The sequence below is a fragment of the Callithrix jacchus genome, chromosome 5, assembly GCF_049354715.1.
Source record: "Callithrix jacchus isolate 240 chromosome 5, calJac240_pri, whole genome shotgun sequence".
NCBI lineage: Eukaryota > Metazoa > Chordata > Mammalia > Primates > Cebidae > Callithrix > Callithrix jacchus.
Genome location: NC_133506.1, coordinates 129,443,990 through 129,462,099, shown reverse-complemented (window position 1 = coordinate 129,462,099; position 18,110 = coordinate 129,443,990). Strand labels below are relative to the sequence as shown.

The 18,110-nt window shown below is 50.1% G+C and overlaps 1 protein-coding gene across 4 annotated transcripts in view; it reads left to right on the top strand.

Annotated features, from left to right (window-relative positions):
* Positions 1–18,110, top strand: part of SDK2 (sidekick cell adhesion molecule 2) — a 313,791-nt gene that overhangs the window by 163,719 nt on the left and 131,962 nt on the right. For all 4 annotated transcript variants that reach the window (XM_035301669.3, XM_035301668.3, XM_078374537.1 and 1 more), the window contains one exon: positions 8,046–8,152. In XM_035301669.3, the coding sequence (XP_035157560.1) occupies positions 8,046–8,152 (107 nt within the window). The remainder of the gene's footprint in view (positions 1–8,045; positions 8,153–18,110) is intronic.

The window sequence follows — 18,110 nt, the reverse complement described above, 5'->3', positions numbered from 1 at the left end:
ACAGCAGTCTTCCCCAAGCACCATCCGCAGAACAGGCTGTGCCTGTCACCAACTCTCACCAAAGATGTGGGAGGGGAATTACAGCACAGGACAGAAACCGCTTAAAATAGAAAGACAGACATTGCCGTTTCTGAGGTGCCCTGCCAGTCTTCACTGCGGGGTGCAGCTGACATCACCCTTCCTGGCCAGCCTGCTGCCACTACCCAGCCTCTGGCTGTGTCCTACGCAGGGAGAGGGCTTTACCTCTCTGTCTCTGTTCCTGTCTCTCTTTGTCTCTTTCTCTGACTCTGTTTCTCTGTGTGTCTCTCTCCATCTCAATCTCCTCCCCGCCCCCCACTCTCTCTCTCTCTCTCTCTCTCTCTCTCTCTTTCTCCCTAGGTCTTTCTTTCTGTCTGTCTCTCTGACTCTGTCTCTCTGTGACACTTTGGGAAGCTGAGGTAGGCAGATCACCTGAGGTCAGGAGTTCGAGACCAATCTGGCCAGCATGGTGAAACCCCATCTCTACTAAAAGTACAAAAATCCACCGGACATTGTGCCGGGTACCTGTAATCCCAGCTACTTGGGAGGCTGAGGTAGGAGAATTGCTTGAACCCAGGAGACTGAAGTTGCAGTGAGCAGAGATCACGGCATTGCACTCCAGCCTGGGCAACAGAGCAAGACTCTGTCTCAAAAATAAATTAATTAATTAAAGTAAAATGTAAAAAATAAAATTAGAGCAAGGTGTTAAAAAAATATAAAGTCCTTAGAACAGTGACACTTCTTATAATAATAATAGTTCTTATGTTTATTGCATGATGGTGTATTGTTGTTATTTATTACCTGGTTCATGTTCTTTTCCCTTCTAATTGCCCTCACCAGAGTTTTGCCTGATTCCCTGAAGAATCTTTGCAAAAGTGAACCCACAAATATGAAGTCAGTCCTTTTCTAGCAGGCCGCCAGCCCAGTGGCCAGGTCCTCAAGCCCTACCTATGTCTTCCTGCTGCAGGAACGGGCCCAGTGTGTGCTCACAAGTGTCAGAGGACACACACACACGGGCATGCACGTGCTCAGCACTTGCTGCCTCTCCTGCCTGCTGCCCAAAAGCCCATGGAGAGAGGGAAGGAAACCTGGGTTCCCCAATTCAGTTGCCCATTGCTGTCCTTAGAACCTGTGTTGGCCTCAGCCATCTGGGGTGACACCTGCGGACAGCAGGCACAAAGGATCCCCCTGACCCCACAGTGGACATGGTGACCCAGCTGAGCACAGTTCACTTGAAGAGAGGTTCACCTGTGTGTGTACCACTGTGTATTCGTAACAGTGTGTGCACCGTCGGTATGGGTTTGCATGGGGTAGATCACCTGAGCGTGCATGTGTGTACACAGCGCAGCGTGCACGTGTGCACTCACACACCCCTCTCCCCGTGTGAGCATCACGGCATGCATCTCCAGGCATCTGATTTATTAACGAGGACAACACAAGGAGAGTGTGCCTATTATTTCTGGTCTCCGCATCAGCTGCTGACAGCTTCGTGGAATTGAAATATCTTATTTAATGTGAGTAAGAATCATTTTAAATATCAACTGTGACACTCAAGGACTCGAACCAAAAAGGGCACTGTGTGTTTCCTCATGTGCTGGAGAAGATGCCAGGTTTGTTAGGCAGTTATTTTCTCCCCTGCTCCTCTCTGGTCTCTAAAATTCCAATTATCTGTCCTGGCTCTCCCTCCCACTGTCGTCTTGTGCCCTCCATCCTAAGCTCATCTCTTCATCTTGGAAGAGTGGACTGAGCCGCAGAGGTCCTGCAGGACACTCTGTGATGGGGATGATGGGAACGGGTGTGGATTCTTGGTGCTTTTCCTTCACTGCCCTCTCTCCGCCCCCAGCCCCAAGCCCGGCCCCCAAGGTGGTCTCCACCACCTGCTCCTTTTGACCATTGAACTGGGAGAAAGCAAATCTTCCTCCACCCAAAAGATTCCTCAATACTCTGCAGTTGTCAAATAGCCTGAGGAAGCTCCATGCACAGCTGTGGAAAGATTTTTGAGATATATTGTCACTTGCACAAAGCAAGGAGCAGAACTGTGCCTCTAGGAGACCATGTCTCCTGTTTCTAATGGGGAGGGATTCTAAATGTGTATTGGCTTGCATTTGCATAAAGAGGTTCTGAAAAGATAGGAAACGAATGACAGTCATTTCCTGCCTGTGAGTGTTGGGGGTCAGGATGACCATTGCTGTCCTTGGAACCTGTGTTGGGCAGCAAGGTGGGGGGGACAAAGGTGGGAGAGGGTGGGAGAGATGTTTTGCTGCGGACTTTTTCTTTTCTTTGAATTTTGAATTGTAAACATATTTCCTATCATAAATAAATCAAGAGCGGTCCTTTGAAGGGACCTAGGGGTGGGTGAATCCAAGTGTGCGCTAGCTCTAGAGGCCACACCCCTGCAGTTCTTCCTTGCTGAGTAGAAAGTGAGGTTGCAGATTACCCAGCCTCTGCCACTGTCCCTCATCCCTGGAGGAGCCGGGTTCCTGCTCTTCCAGCTGGAGGAGGCACGTGGAAGTGACTGGGAGGTTGCAGGGTCAGAAGCCAAAGAATGTGCCAGGCAGGGGACTCCGTGCTCCCCTGGTCGTTGGCTGAAACCCCTATGGACCCCTGCCATACCCTCTTATTCCTCCTCTCTGAGCCTCCCCACCAGTGACTTACATTTGCCCCCTCACTGGACAATCATTTGTGCAGGCATTTGTACCGAGGCCCACTCTGGATGCTCACGTCAAAGATGGCCGTCATTATTCCCATTTTACAGATAGGGAAACTGAGGCTTGCAAGGCTCCATAACTTGACTTGGCCACACATCTAAGAACGAATAGAAGTGGAAGTCAACCCTACGTGCCCCTGACGTGGAAGTCCTGGTGCCTTCTCCAATGCTGCACTTCCTCTTGGGTGAGCCAGGTGTGCACTCTTCAGCTCCGCCCCTGCTGCTCCTCCAGGAGCCATTTCACCCACCTCCCTGCTCACGGGGTGACCTGGATGGGGCTGGACTCAGCCAGTTCCCTGCTGGGCTGGCAGCTACAACTGAGTGGGACAGGCAGAGTTGTGGGCTCAGTGTGTCCTGGTGGCCCAGAAGGGAGCACCATGGGGATAATGAGTGCCGTTACTGTCATTATCAGAGATGCTTACAGTGCGCTGGACGCACAAACCAAGAAGCTGGCCAGATGCCTCTTCCACCCGCCTGGGAGGCAGGGAGACAAGAGCTGCAATTTGGGTGGAGTGAAGTGGGTTTCCCTGGTAGGAAAGGCAGTGGGCGGAACTGTTACTTTAAATAATGTTGCCTACAAGCCAGAAATAGGTCTCCCAGGCAGGGAGCACCTAAAGAGACAGCCCAAAGAGATGGAGGCGGGAGGAGCAGGAGAGAGGCTGTGCCCGCGCTGCGGGGGCAGGGAGTACCTGCCCTCAACCGCAGAGGGGGACAGAGGGACACCTGGGGGCAGGAGATGGGCCATCCGCCCATGGGCCTTCCTCCTGACCCTAATGAGGCCCTAACTGGGACCTGGGAGTTCCTGGCGAAGCAAAGAGACAAGTCCTCGCTACTCAGAGGGCTGAGGCAGGAGGATTGCTTGAGCCCAGGAGTTTGAAGTTACAGTGAGCTAGGATCGCGCCATTGCACTCCATCCTGGGTGACAAAATGAGACCCTATCTCTAAAAAATAAAAATAATAAAATAAAAACGGAATGGACTTTTATTAAAGTTGAAATTTCACCACGCTTCACTGACATCGGCAAACAAATCCAGATCCAATGAGCCCCTGGTGCCTTTTTTATAATGTATGCTTAAATTACATACACAATGTGCATCTTTTTATTTTATTTTTAAAATAAAAGCAAACTATGCATACGATAAAGAAAATTCTGATGGCATAGAAAGACATAAAATCAAAAAATAGAAGTTTCCTCCCTCCCCATACTGGGTACCTCTCCCAAAAGGGAGATAACACATTCTGGAGTATCCGTCTTGAAAAAATTGTATGCCTTTTCCAGTGTGTTTGTGTGGTTATAAGTGTGTTTGTGCTTGTGTATTTGTACACACACATACACAGAAATATATGTACTATTTCAATTTACCCAAATGACATCATAACAAATAATATCATGTCTTCACACTATTCTTTTTTTTGCATTTTTGCAACAAATTTAATTTTTTTTTTTTTTGAGATGGAGTCTGTCGCCCAGGCTGGAGTGCAGTGGTGCAATCTCAGCTCACTGCAACCTCTGCCTCCTGGGTTCAAGTGATTCTCCTGCCTCAACCCCCTGAGTAACTGGGACTACAGGCATGCACCACCATGCCCAGCTAATTTTTGTATTTATTTTTGTATTTTTAGTAGAAACGGGGTTTCGCCATGCTGGCCAGGCTGGTCTTGAACTCCTAACCTCAAGTGACCCGCCCACCTCGGTCTCCCAAAGTGCAGGGGTTTTTATTGGATCAGTTTGCATGATGGAAAAATATTAAGGGTTTGGTAGCCTGTATCAAAGAACAACCACCAATAAGAATATATTATTCTCGTCGCAACAGCCAACTTATGAGATTGTTTAGCATCTTACTACCTCGTGCTTTTATTCACAAAACTTCCCTCCTCCCCAGCTCTGACTTTCTTTCCATACTCTGTGGGTCTTGGAGACCTTCCTACTTCCTCCCATACATGTGTTCAATCTGTGGCTGCCGCATCATTTATTGATCCAGTTCCATTTTGATGGACATTTAGTTTGCTTCCAGCTTTTGTTTATCGCTGTGAGGACAAGCAAATGCTATAATGAATATCCTTGCACATTTTTTTTTTTTTGCCACATAATTGCTAGTATGTCTAAAAGGTCAGCTCACTGGGTGCAGTGGCTCACACCTGTAATCCCAGCACTTTGGGATGCGGAGGCCAGTGGATCACGAGGTCAAGAGATCGAGACCAGCCTGGCCAACATGATGAAACCCCATCTCTACTTAAAAAAAAAAAATTAGCTGGGCATAGTGGCAGGTGCTTATAATCCCAGCTACTTGGGAGGTTGAGACAGGAGAATCGCTTGAACCTGTTGAATAGAGGTTTGCAGTGAGACAAGATTGCACCACTGCACTTCAGCCTGAGCGAAGGAGTGAGACTCCATCTCAAAAAAATTATAAATAAATGAAAGGCCAGCTCCCAGAACACAACCTCTGAGTCAAAAAGCTGGCATATTCTAACTTCCATAGATTTTTTTTCCCCAAAGTCTGGACCAATTTCCAGTATCACCAACAGCCCTGTTGGTACAGCTTCCCCACCCCCTCACTCCTGACTCCATTGGGTTTGACCACACCTGAAACTCTTGGACTATCTGCCAGGCAAACATGGTCTTATCGTCTTGGTTTGAATTTCTTTCACTGTGATGGAAGTTGAGCATCTTTTCATGAGTTTATCAGCCATTTCTATTTCTTTTCCTCTTTCCAGTGCTTTTTAATAATATCTGATTTCATTTCCAAAGGCAGAGAGCTTTTCCAGCCCACCTCTTCTTCCATCTCCCCTCTATGGTCACCCCACCGCTTTAAAGACCAAGGCGGTTCCTCCATAGCAGCCTCCCCGCGCCTTGGGAGAGATGGGCAGCAAGCAGGGGAGAGGTCTGAGGGTGGATTTGAAGACGAGGTAAAAGGAGGAAGAGAGATTTGCCAGAGGTCGGGCACTGCTGTCTCCCCGCAATCACGCTGCGCACAGTAGCAAGAGATAGATAAGAGCTGCAGCCGGTGGCGGCGATAAGGGGCTTGGGCAGCCAGAAGGTTCTGGAAAATGCTGCAGAGCCAGAGCAAACTTGGCACGTGGCCAGCTTGAGTCAGGCCTGCACAGACCCAGGATGGAGGGTGGGGCCCTAGGGATGTGACCTCAGCTTCACAGCCAGGCTTGGAGTCTGAAAGGCTTTGTTGGACTTTGCCTCTTACAGTGTGTGAAACTTACAGGTTACTAACAAGGTATTTCTGAGACTCAACTTCTCCATCTCTAGAAGGAAGGTGCCAATAGGGTTAGTGTGGAGATTAAGTCACAAGCTCTCAAATGCTGACCCATGACAGTTTGCAACTGTCCTCGTAAAAATCAGGCTAGGGTCAATGAGCTTTGTGTAAAATTTAAGTTTAAAAATTTGTTTAAAATTGGCTGGGTGCAGTGGCTTACGCCTGTAATCCTAGCACTTCAGGAGGCAGAGGTAGGAGGATGGCTTGAGCCCAGGAATTCAAAACCAGCCTGGGCAACATAGGAAGACCCCCCCATCTCCTTTTTTGAAAAGTTTTTTTTAATAAGTAAGAAAACAAAAGTTTAAAAAATGCCTTTATGCTGCGATTAGGGGGTTTTTTGCCATCTCAGAAATGTCCTTTTTAAATTAATTGCTGACCATTTCTATTTATTTTTCTCTCCTGGCACTTTTTACTGTTATCCTTTTTGAAGGTTTTTGTTGTTGCCTGATTGTTTGCATTCTGGTTGGTTGGTTTTAAGAATCCTGGTGAAGGAAGAAGTTCACAGTCCCATGTTGATCCCATATTTTTCAGTGTTACTGGTTCACAATACTCAATAGTCTGGGAACTGCTGCATGAAATGAGGAAACATATGAAAAGTACTTAATACAGTGTCTGATGCAGAAATGGTGCTCTGAAAGGGATGGTTGTCATTTCATCTCTGGAAAGATGATGATGACAGGCCCTAGCCAGATCTCATGTGTTAATAAAACAAAACTGGCATCTCCCCAGAATAAGGTTGCTGCATCCCAGGGTTGGCACACCTAGGGATACCCTAGGGGCAGGCATCAAGGAACCTGTCCACCAGGTCAGCTGGGCAAACCCTAGGATACCCAAGAATTGTGGAGAGATATCCTAGGATATCCCTTCTTCCTCTGAGTGTCCTGTGGGACCATTACCTAGGGATGGGAAAGGTGGTCACCAAGGTCAAACCAGGGGAACTAGCCCCTGATCCCTGGTCCCCTCCATCCACTCATGTCCCACTGTCAGAAACTCCTCTGACTGACCTGCCTTTCAGCTAGGTGAGTGCACATACACCTGCTCCCAGCCACCTGTCCCACAATGCCAGAGTCTGCTGCTTTGCGGGTAACAAGTGTCTGGAGTTGGCTTTCAAGGGGTCCTGTATCCTGTCCCCAGAGCCCACAGGATACTGGCCTGTCTCGTTCAGAAGGCTCTGCCCACCCCCACCAACCCCAAAAGCCACAGTGGAGCTGTGTTAGTCTGTTTTCATGCTGCTAAGACATACCCGAGACTGGGCAATTTACAAAAGAAAGAGATTTAATAGACTCACAGTCCCATGTGGCTGGGGAGCCCTCACAATCATGGCAGAAGGCAAGGAGGAGCAAGTCACGCCTTACATGGATGGCAGCAGACAAAGAGGGAGAGCTTTGCAGGGAAATCCCCTTATAAAACCATCAGATCACATGAAACTTATTCATTATCACAAGAACAGCTTGGGAAAGACCCTCTCTGATCAATCAGTTATCTCCCACCCGGTCCCTGCCACAACACTTAGGAATTTTGGGAGCTACAAGATGAGATTTGGGTGGGGACACAGAGCCAAACCATATCAGGAGCTGTATGTAATTTTAAGGAAGGAATGATACTGAGCATTTTGGGGAACATGTAAATTTCTTTGTCTTTGTCACCTCCATCCATTTCAACTAATATTTATAGCACAGTTCTTTGCAAAGACAAAAAAACAAATGCCCCCACCTTTCTCAGTCATTTGAATCTCAGGTCAGGGAGAACAGCTGCTTCCAACAGAGCTAACACAGCCCCAAGGTCAGGGTAAAGGATTTGGGCGCAGCACCTTCTGTGCTTGGAGAAGTACAGGCTAATTCCAGGGTGGCTGAGCAAAAACCTCATTGGCTTTGGGAGGATCCCTCCTATTTATTGATAAAGATCTTTCTGTGATCCTATGACATGGCCAGAGAGTCAAGAGTTTCCTAGAACTTTTATTCCAAAACAGGGTGACCCAGTGACCTCTAAGCCCAGTGTGACCTCTGTACCCCTGCAGCTGCCTGACTTCCTCACTGGCTGTCTCGTCTGTCCCATAGATACATGATCACCAGCCTGGACCGCACCCATGCTGGCTTCTACCGTTGCATCGTGCGGAACCGGATGGGGGCCCTGCTGCAGCGGCAGACTGAAGTCCAGGTGGCCTGTGAGTACAACGGGGACCTGGAGGCATGTGGGGGGACTGTGCTGCTCGGGCAGCATCCACCAGACACACCCTGGGCAGAGCCAGATCCCATCGTGGCCATCAGCACCCACTAGTGCCGATGGTGCCACTTCCCGCCAGCGAGCTCGTTTTACAGTTGGTAGAACCAAGGCCTGCAGAGGTAGCTGGCCCTCTCCAAGGTCACACAGCTGTAAGTCCCATGCACGTCTGCTGACCCTGTGACCCCATGACATGTCCCGAGAGTCAAGAGCTCCTTGGCGCTTTTCATTCATTCCAGATAGGGATGGCCTCGTCTGTGTCCTTTAAATGGGACCAGCTGATTTGTGTTCCCAAAAGGGCCTTGCCCCTGCTTCGAGTGCCTCCTCTGTGGTCCGCCTCACACATGGGAAGGGGCGTCTTCAGAATGGCCGCCTGAGCTTCTCCAGCTACAACAGTCTTCTTGGCAGACTTCCCAGGGCCTCTGGGACTTTTCTTCTCCTTTGTTTCTTTTTTTTTGAGACGGAGTTTCGCTCTTGTTCCCCAGGCTGGAGTGTGATCTCGGCTCACCGCAACCTCTGCCTCCTGGGTTCAGGCAATTCTCCTGCCTCAGCCTCCTGAGTAGCTGGGATTACAGGTGCGCGCCACCATGCCCAGCTAATTTTTTGTATTTTTAGTAGAGACGGGGTTTTACCATGTTGACCAGGATGGTCTCGATCTCTTGACCTCGTGATCCACCCGCCTCGGCCTCCCAAAGTGCTGGGATTACAGGCATGAGCCACCACGCCCGGCCTCCTTTTTTTCTTTTTGTGGCAGTCTTGCTCTGTCACCCAGGCTGGAGTGCGGTGCTGCAATCTTGGCTCACCATGACCTCCTGGTTCAAGCGATTCCCCTGCTTTAGCCTTCCAAGCAGCTGGGATTATAGGCATGTGCCACCACACCCAGCTAACTTTTTTGTGTTTTTAGTAGAGATGGGGTTTCACTATGTTGGCCAGGCTGGTCTCAAGGTCCTGACCTCAAGTGATCTGCCCACCTCAGTCTCCCACAGTGCTGGGATTACAGGCATGAGCCACTGTGCCCAGCTCTGACTTTTATTTTCTATCCTCCAACTTGCTCAGCCCTGGAGTGACAACAGCCTGGGGGCCCCCATGATATTCCAGGTGTGCAGGGAGGTGCCTCATGATGGGCATTGAAACACGGAGAGGAGAATGAGGAATGGATCAGGGTTCCCAGAAAGGCCGGGTGGGCAGAGAGTGAAGTGGGAGGCCCTCACCAAGACTTTTGGGGTAACAGCCTTCTCCCCAGTGCTGCCAGTTCCAGAGGATCGCCCTCTGATGAGGAAGGAAAGACAGCTTCAGAAGAATCCCAGGGCATCCCAGGGTCCTAAAGTGCCAGCTGACACTCTTCCCCCAAGACCTAGTGTCCCCTTCCCAGCCCTGACCCCCTTCCTAAAATATCTGCTGTCTTCTAGAAATGGGCACATGATGGCTGTTTCATTCTGGGTTTTCTTAGGAGAAGCCCTCAGTTGTACTGTGGGACATGAGAGGGTGGCCATCCTTAGAGAGGCCTGAATTTTTTTTTTTCTGAGATGGAGTCTCGCTCTGTCACCCAAGTTGGAGTGCAGTGGCGTGATCTCAGCTCACTGCAACCTCCGCCTCCTGGATTCAAGCAATTCTCCTGCCTGCCTTAGTCTCCCAAGTAGCTGGGACTACAGGTGTGCCACCACACCTGGCTAATTCTTTTTGGTATTTTTTTTTTTTTTTTAGTAGAGATGGGGTTTCACTGTGTTAGCCAGGATGGTCTCGATCTCCTGACCTCGTGATCCACCTGCCACGGCCTCCCAGAGTGCTGGGATTTCAGGCATGAGCCAAAAGTCACCCTCTCTTCTGGAGCCCATGGGGGCATCCTTCTAAGTTAGCACAGGAGAGAGCTTGCTACTTCAAGAGAAGTGCAGGAGAGAAATCTAAAAGAAAATCTCAAGTGAAGCAAAGAGTGTTTATGATAATTATGGAAAACAACCGTAATCAAAAGTGGAGAATGGATTGTCCCCATAAATCAGCACTAACGGCAACTCGACTTACTCCAAGGAGCAGAAAAAGCCCTGAATTAAAATGATGGATCTCAGGCAGCTGTCGGCCGGCTGGAGGACTCCCTGGGAGCTTCGTCTAGTCAGTGCTGAGAGTCCAGAGGGCAGGGGGAAGCTGTGGCTGGGTCCCTAGAGAGACTGCATGTGTGTGTGTGTGCATGAATGTGTGCAAATGTGTGTGCGTGGGTGTGCAAATGTATGTGTGGGGGTTGGTTGGCCTTTTTGTTCATGTGTGTCTGGGAGAGAACAAGTGTGTATATGTGCCGGTGTGTGCACAAGATATTTGTGTGTGTGTGTGTGTGTGTGTTTGCATGAATGCATGTGTGCTTGGGTGTGTGTTTCTGTTGCCAGTCTGCCTCTCACCTGTGTATCAGAAAGAACATGTGTGTTGTAAGCCTAAGCATGAGTGCACATGTATGCCCTTGCATTGCATGTTTATATGTGTGGGCATTCAAGTATGTGCAAGTGTGTGCACATGCATGTATTGGTTATGTGTTCAGATGTGCATGTCTGTAGTAATCTGCCTCTTTGCTCGTGTGTGTGTATGTGTGTGTGTGTGTACATTCGCAAATGCCATCCAGGATGCCATATAGTCCAGGCTATGGGATGGGGTAGGTGGTAAGTTCCAAGCCCTTGGGTCATAGGAGACAGTAGAAACTTTCTGCAGTTGAGAGCCCCTGAGATGAAATGGCAATAGCCTCCCCTGGGTTGGTTCTGCCAATCGAAAACAGAGGAAGGGAGGTCGGTGTTTCTGTGGCTGAAATGTTTCTGTCCTTGACTGCGATAGAAATCCCTGAGCCCTGACTCAGCTCCTTAACCCCGCTCCTTATGCAAACTCCTTCCCACAGACACACAAACCCAGGGAGGGGGAAATTCCCTCCACACCAGGCCACACACATGTGTGGTCCCTTCCCCCGGACCCACAGGTGTCCTCCACCTTCACACTGCAGGAGGGGTGCAACCAGACCCATCTGCAGGGTGAGCAAGCAAGATGCACTGGGCAAAGGTCCTGGCATTTCCTGGGTGCTGTGGAGAAGGGCTCAGACAGACAAGGGCCCTGCACCCCGGGGTACTTCCAGGCCATGAGAAGCAGATGGAAAGGGGACTTGTGCTGCCTGACCCCTTAACCTCTGCACAGGTGCAGTCCCTGGGCATGGGGTACCCTGAGCTTCCCCTTCCCCAGACTGTGGCTTCTGAGGGCCCTGGACCACGCTGGGTGATGCTGGAAGTGATGACTCTCAGTGGCGTGACATGGAGAGTCACTCTCAGGGGCTTGGCTCCAGAGGGAGCTTCTGAGATCCAGGGTGACAGTGAAAGGGCTTTGCGGGTAGTGCCTTACAGTGTTGGCAGGCTGGGGGCTCATCACGATGACAGCCAGTGTAACTTAATAAAAAGGGTGGACTAGCCAGGCGTGGTGGCTCAAACCTGTAATCCCAGCACTCTGGGAGCCTGAGGCAGGCGGATCATAAGATCAGGAGTTCAAGAGCAGCCTGTCCAACATGGTGAAAGCCCATCTCTACTAAAAATCCAAAAATTAGCCAAGAGTGATGGCGTGTGCCTGTAACCCCACCTGCTTGGGAGGCTAAGTCAGGAGAATCATATGAACCCAGAAGGCAGAGGTTGCAGTGAGCCGAGATAGTGCCACTGCACTCCAGCCTGGGCAAAAGAGTGAGATTCCGTCTCAAAAAAAAAATAAAAATAAATAAAAAGGGTGGACTTTGGAGTCAGACAGACCATATCCTTGCTTTGTCCTGGATTGCTGTGTGACCCTGGGGAAGTGACTGGACCTCTCTGAGCCTCACCCCAGCTCAGGTTCTTCATCCATAAAATGTATTAATAATATCAACCTCCTAGGCTCATTGGAAGGATTCCTCGAGCTCTTATGTGTCAAAGCACCTAGCCAGCTCACTCGAAGTCACCCTGTATCAGTGGGAGTGGCTGCTGCAATTAATATTCTATATTATCACTCTAAGGAAGCCAGAGACACAGGCCACAGAGCAGAATAGTCTTCAGCAAACACTGTCCCAGTCAAATACAGCAGGCTGGCACCTTCCCTGGTGCCATCCTGCCAGCCTGGCCCTGCCCCTTCACCACCTCTCCCAGTGGGATTCTTGCCCTGTTCTGACAGCCCCCTCAAAGCCCCAGGGCTCCAGGTCCCCCAGACATAATTAAGACCACGAATGTCACTCTGCTCCACCAGGGCTGTACTGTGCTGCTGCTGCCAAGCTGCGCACGTATGGGTAAGGCCCCTGGCAAAGGAACAGGACAGCTTAGAGTGGCTGAAGAAGGAGCAGAGAGAGAGAGAAACTCAGGTTAACCTCCCCCAGCCACCGCAGCAGCTCCCCGAGACCAGCGCCGGGAGTGGCATCTGCCACTGCGCACAGCTTTGCAGGTGTGAAGCTGTTTCCTCCACAATGTCCTAAAGTGGAAACCACAGCCACAGTCCTTTGGGCCTTAAAGCCAGGAAGTCAGTGATATCCTCGAAAGTCCTGGCCCTCTGGAAGAATGCAGTCCCTGACAAGCTAAGGCAGGCTTCACCTAGCCGGATGGGAAGGAGTGAAGTGTACCTCCCCCATTCCCGCCCCTGCTGGACACCCTGGTCTCACCCCATGGTCCTCCCTCTCTAGCTGTAGAAGCTGAAAAATCCCCTGTCCCAGCCCCACTTCCCTGGGATTCAGAGCCTAAGGAAACACAGCATTTGGTAAAACCATTCTCACTCATAACTGTGCTCGTCCGGAGGGTCGCCACTCTGGGAAGCGCACAGTGGTTCTTGTCCCAGCCTGCAGAGTACAAGTCCCCATCTCCATGCTACAGATGAGGAAACCAAGGCTCGGCAGGGTGACACTACCTGTCTAAGTCACAGTGAGGAAAACCGGGATTTGAACCCATGGCTGCCTGATTCCAAAACAGACCTACTCTGCTGCTTGAGGACAAGAAGAGAAAAATCCAAATTGGATGTGTGGGAGGAGGGTGAGAGTGAGCTGCTGGAGTCAGAGTTCAAGTAGAATCAGGGACAGCCCACAGCAGTAATAATCCAAGTCCAAACAGCTCTACAGACACACGTGGTCTCCCACCTAGGGTGAATGTCCAGTGGGTGGGGTGGAGTAGGTTCTACCAGTCACATCGTTTTCTTGCTTTCAGCAGGGTAAGCCAATGAAAAATGTCTACACAGAGCTCCAGGGTACTTCTGTGCACCAGACCATGGGCCTTGTGCCTGAAATAACGGCATGTCTTGGGGATGGAAGTCCAAAAGCGTGGATTCTAGCCCCAGCCGAGGCACTAACTAGCTTGGGACTTTGGGAACCTCTGTTCCCCTCTCTGGGCCTCAGTTTTCCCATCTGTAAAATGAGATCCATTTCAGTTCAGATGCTAATAAGGTTAAAGTTACCTTCAGGGTCATGACCCATGGGGCCCAGCCTGGAAAGAACTGCCCCCACAAAGAAGCCCAAAGCCACCCCATCCCTGATGCGGAGCCTATGCAGGGGTGGGTCCTCAGAGCCTCCAGAACAGTCCATTCTACTGTGCCACTATGGAAATGTCTTTCTAACAGGTCTGAGAAGTTAGAAGGCAAATCATGTGAGGAACGTAAGTCGGGCAAACTGGGGCTCAGCGAGGTTGCAGAATAACCCACAGTTCCAGTTCCACTGCTTATCCTTCCACCTTCCACCTCCTCTGCCTGTTAGGATGTGGCCCCAGCCTCCACTGTGAGCCTGGTTTAAATCCCGACTCACCTCCCACAGGCTTATGTGACCGTGGGCAAGTTCTTCCTCTGTGCTTTTGGTTTTCATTGTTGGTGTAAAAAAGGATGCTGCTGGCCGGGTACAACAGCTCACACCTGTAATCCCAGCACTTTGGGAGGCCAAGACGGGCAGATCACGAGGTTAAGAGTTCGAGCGCAGCCTGACGAACATGGTGAAACCCCGTCTCTAGTAAAAATACAAAACTTAGCCGGGCGTGCTGGTGTGCACCTGTAATCCCAGCTACTGAGGCTGAGGCAGGAGAATCACTTGAACCTGGGAAGTGGAGGTTGCAGTGAGCCGAGATCACACCATTGCACTCCAGCCCGGGCGAGAGAGTAAGACTCCATCTCAACAAAGAAAAAAAGGATGCTGCTTCCTAGCATCCTTTTACCTATTTACCTGAGTGGTTGAAAAGATTCACAAATCAATGCACACAAACCATTGCAACTGGTTCCCAGCCTGGACGGCAGTCAGGGAAAAATAGACTTTAGGTCAGCCAGGAAAGGAGTCCTAGAGGAAACAGCCTTCTTGATTCTCTAGACCTAAGCAAGTACATGCCTAGGCACCCTCTCCACTCCTGCTCTCCAGGGCTGGGAGGAGGCTGGGGCAAACCAGGCACTGAGGGTGCCCCATTTAAGGAGGTGCTCATTGTCAAGTGCTTACCTTGCACTTGCATGGCTCCAAGGGTGGGTGCCTCCTTAAATCTTTCATCCTCAGCACCTCAGTCCCCTCTCTCTACCTGCATCCTGGGGCCCTACCAGGATTCTGCCCTTCAGGCCTCTGCAGCGGCCTGTCTGTCCATCTGTCTGTCTCCTTATAGACGCAGATGGCACACACTTCTGCGAGGGGGGATGGTATGGTCACTTCTCCTAAATGCCCCCCGCTCCTTGGCTGTTCCTGCTTCCTGGGGTGAAAAGAGCTTATCCTGGGGCCCTGGCATCCAATGCCCCGTGAAGCCAGGCCGGCCCACCCCAGGCACCCAGCCCCCTTCCCAAAGAGGACTATGAATTGGGTTCTAATGAGAAATTAATAAGGCAGCTGTGCTAACAACTACTGATAATGGCAAAATCGTTAAAAAAGGATTCTTTACATGTTTTTAATTACAGCAATTAAGGGGAAGTCCATAAAACATCTCCCCCGTCCCCAGCCCCTTCCTGTCCCCACCCGGAGTCTCTTCTTTGTATTTTTTAAGTCACCATAAATTTCCAGCATTCGGCATGTGGGGTGAATGGCTGAGAGGGTTCGAGAGCCTTCCAGAGGCAGGAGAGTCCGTCGAGCCAGTGTTTCACCTCATCCAGGTCCTTCTGGCACCTCTGTATTCTCCTCACCTGGGCAAGACCTCCTGACCCCTTCCCCTAGCCCTCACCTGTGGGGCTTACACTTGGAATCATCCACTCCAGCACCAAACCCCCGCGCCCACCCGCCCACAGCAGGGCAGAGCGCCCGCCCCATCCTGGGAAGCTGGCCAGCTTCCTTCCTACCAGGTGGCTTGGCAGCCACTCCTGCAAAAAACAATTGGAGGGGGGCAAGCCCACTGTCACGTAGGCTGGAGTTAATCCTAAAATGCCATCCCCAGGCCTGTTTCTCTTCATTTTCAGTTGAGGTATGGGTATTGAATGCAGGATGCTTAGGGGCCAAGTGACAGTTCCAGATAACATCATTGTGTCCTTCCGGAGTACTCAGGTCACCTGAGTATTCAGATCGCTCAGCAGACAGTTATCATTGCTGCACACCCCCCATGCCAAGCACGGTTCCAGGCAGTGGAGACGTAATGAGAGACACATATCTCTGCCCTCGAAGAAAGCAGCAAGAGAAACAAAGGTTAAAAGGTGAATATAATATTTAGGTTATAAATAAGGCCCATGACAAAAACGAAAGTGTGCTAAGAAGAAATGAGGCTGGGTGAGAGGCTTGGAGGATGGGGCAGGGGTCTTACCTGACATGACGGTAGAGGGTGGCCATTGGGGGGACACTAAGTAGAGTCTCAAAGGAAGGTTGGTGGGGGTGAACCATGCAGACAGAGGAGGAGGTCATTGCAGGTCGGAACAGCAGCTGTAAAAGCCCAGAGGTGGGTGTGGATGTTTGAGGCCAGGGAGCTGAAGTGGAGTGGGGAAGCAGAAAGTGGAAGATGATAGGCTAGGAGGTGGGACCTTGGGGACCGATCCCAGCATTCTAAGCTGTGGTCAGCGCTTTGTATCTGTATTAGTCTGTTCTCAAACTACTAATAAAGACATACCCTAGACTAAGTAATTTATAAGGAAAGAGGTTTAATTGAGTCACCGCTCCACATGGCTAGGAAGGCCGCACCGTCGTAGTGAGTGAGGAGCTAAGTCGCATCTTACATGGTGACAGACAAAAGGGCTTGTGCAGTGGAATTTCCATTTATAAAACCGTCATATCTCATAAAAACTCACTACCATGGGAACCACCCCCATGATTCAATCATCTCCACCTGGTCCTGCCCTTAACACATGGGGATTACTACAATCCAAGGTGATCAGGATGCTGTTCAGAATGAGAGAGAAGTCAGGGGTGGCGGGGGCAGAGGCAGCAGGTGATCTGGAGTGAGCAGCTTCGTTTCCATGATAAACAGCACATGAAACCAACAGAGTACCATTCCTTGCCCACCAGGGTGGCAGAGAACATGGTCTTACAACACCAAGTGTTGATGGAAACACACATGACTGCCCGTGTTAAATTGGTAAATGGCTACCAATTGGGGGTTGTGCAAATGGTATTAGAAAAATGAATGTGTGTCTAACCCCACAGCCTGCAACTCCATTTCTAGGCACACACCCTAGACATTCTCGGAGCTGTGTGTGAGGCTGCTCTTGGCAGGACGGAAAAGCACCAAAAACAAACTAGGTATGATTCGTGCAATTCCATGTAGCCGTGTTAATGGCTCAGTGAAGGGCCAGGACCAGGATGGAGCCAAAAATAAAATGTTGAACAAAAATGCGCATCACAGAAGACGACGTGCAGAATAATCCCAGGTGCAAAACGTTTAAAAACAGGATACATTGACCACAAATTGTTTAAGGTTGCATCTCTAGGTAAGGAAACGTGAAAGGAAAGCAAAGGCACAGAGCTTCAGTACTCAGGAGAAAAATCACTGGAGGGGACGGTGCGGGGAGAGCCGGGGGAGGGGAAAGGCATTGTTAGCGTTCTAGGCCTTCAGCTGGGAGGTAGGTGCAGGAGTGTTTGTTTTATTCTTCTTTAAACTATACATATAATTATATTTGCTGTTTTATATGTATGACATATTTCATGATCTTAAAATGTTTTTAAACCAAACACATAAAAGCAAGAAATATATTCTGAAGTGGAATGCACACTTTACAAGGCCTTTTAAGACATGACAAAGACATCAGGAGTAATTTTTAGGGCACCTTCAACTGTGCCCCAGGCCCGCACTTCTTTGCTCTTTGGGGAATTTCTTGGGAATGTTGGATCCGCCCTGCAGGGCATAACACAGCATATTTGCAAACACGTACCTCAGAAAGCCAGTGTGGCAAGCCCTTAACTGTTACTGCCATAGTGTGAATGAGCTTTCCCAGGGGATCCTGGGCCCTCAGCCTCCATCATCACCATCATCATCTCCACCCTCCCTTCTTGCCTCTGCCTGCACCCCTGCACTGTCTGGCTGGACAGAGCCCCTCTTAGCAGCCTTTGATGCTGTAGTTCAGTGCATGCATTGCTGTGTGGATAGGGCAAACACACGTACCTACGTATGTATAAATACAGACACCCATGGCCTGCTCGGCAAGGAGCTCCCTGGACAGACCCAAGAAGCACATTTGACAAAGTACAGTGGAGGGACTGTGAGGGCCTTGGGGCCTCAGAGCCACAGTGAGGTGGGAAGATTGTGGAGGCGAGAAGGAGAGGAGAGGAGCAACTGCAGAACCTGGATCAGGCCTACTGTGCCCTACCTGCTTCCATCCATCCCACCATACAAACTATGTACATACATACAACCATCCTCCCGCCACACAGACATACATGCATGAAACATGAACATACAGCATTTGTCACCATATAGGCACATATATGTAAACATGCATGCAACCACCCATCTCACATACAAACATGCATGCATGCAAACATATATACAACCATCATTCCACCACACATGCATCCA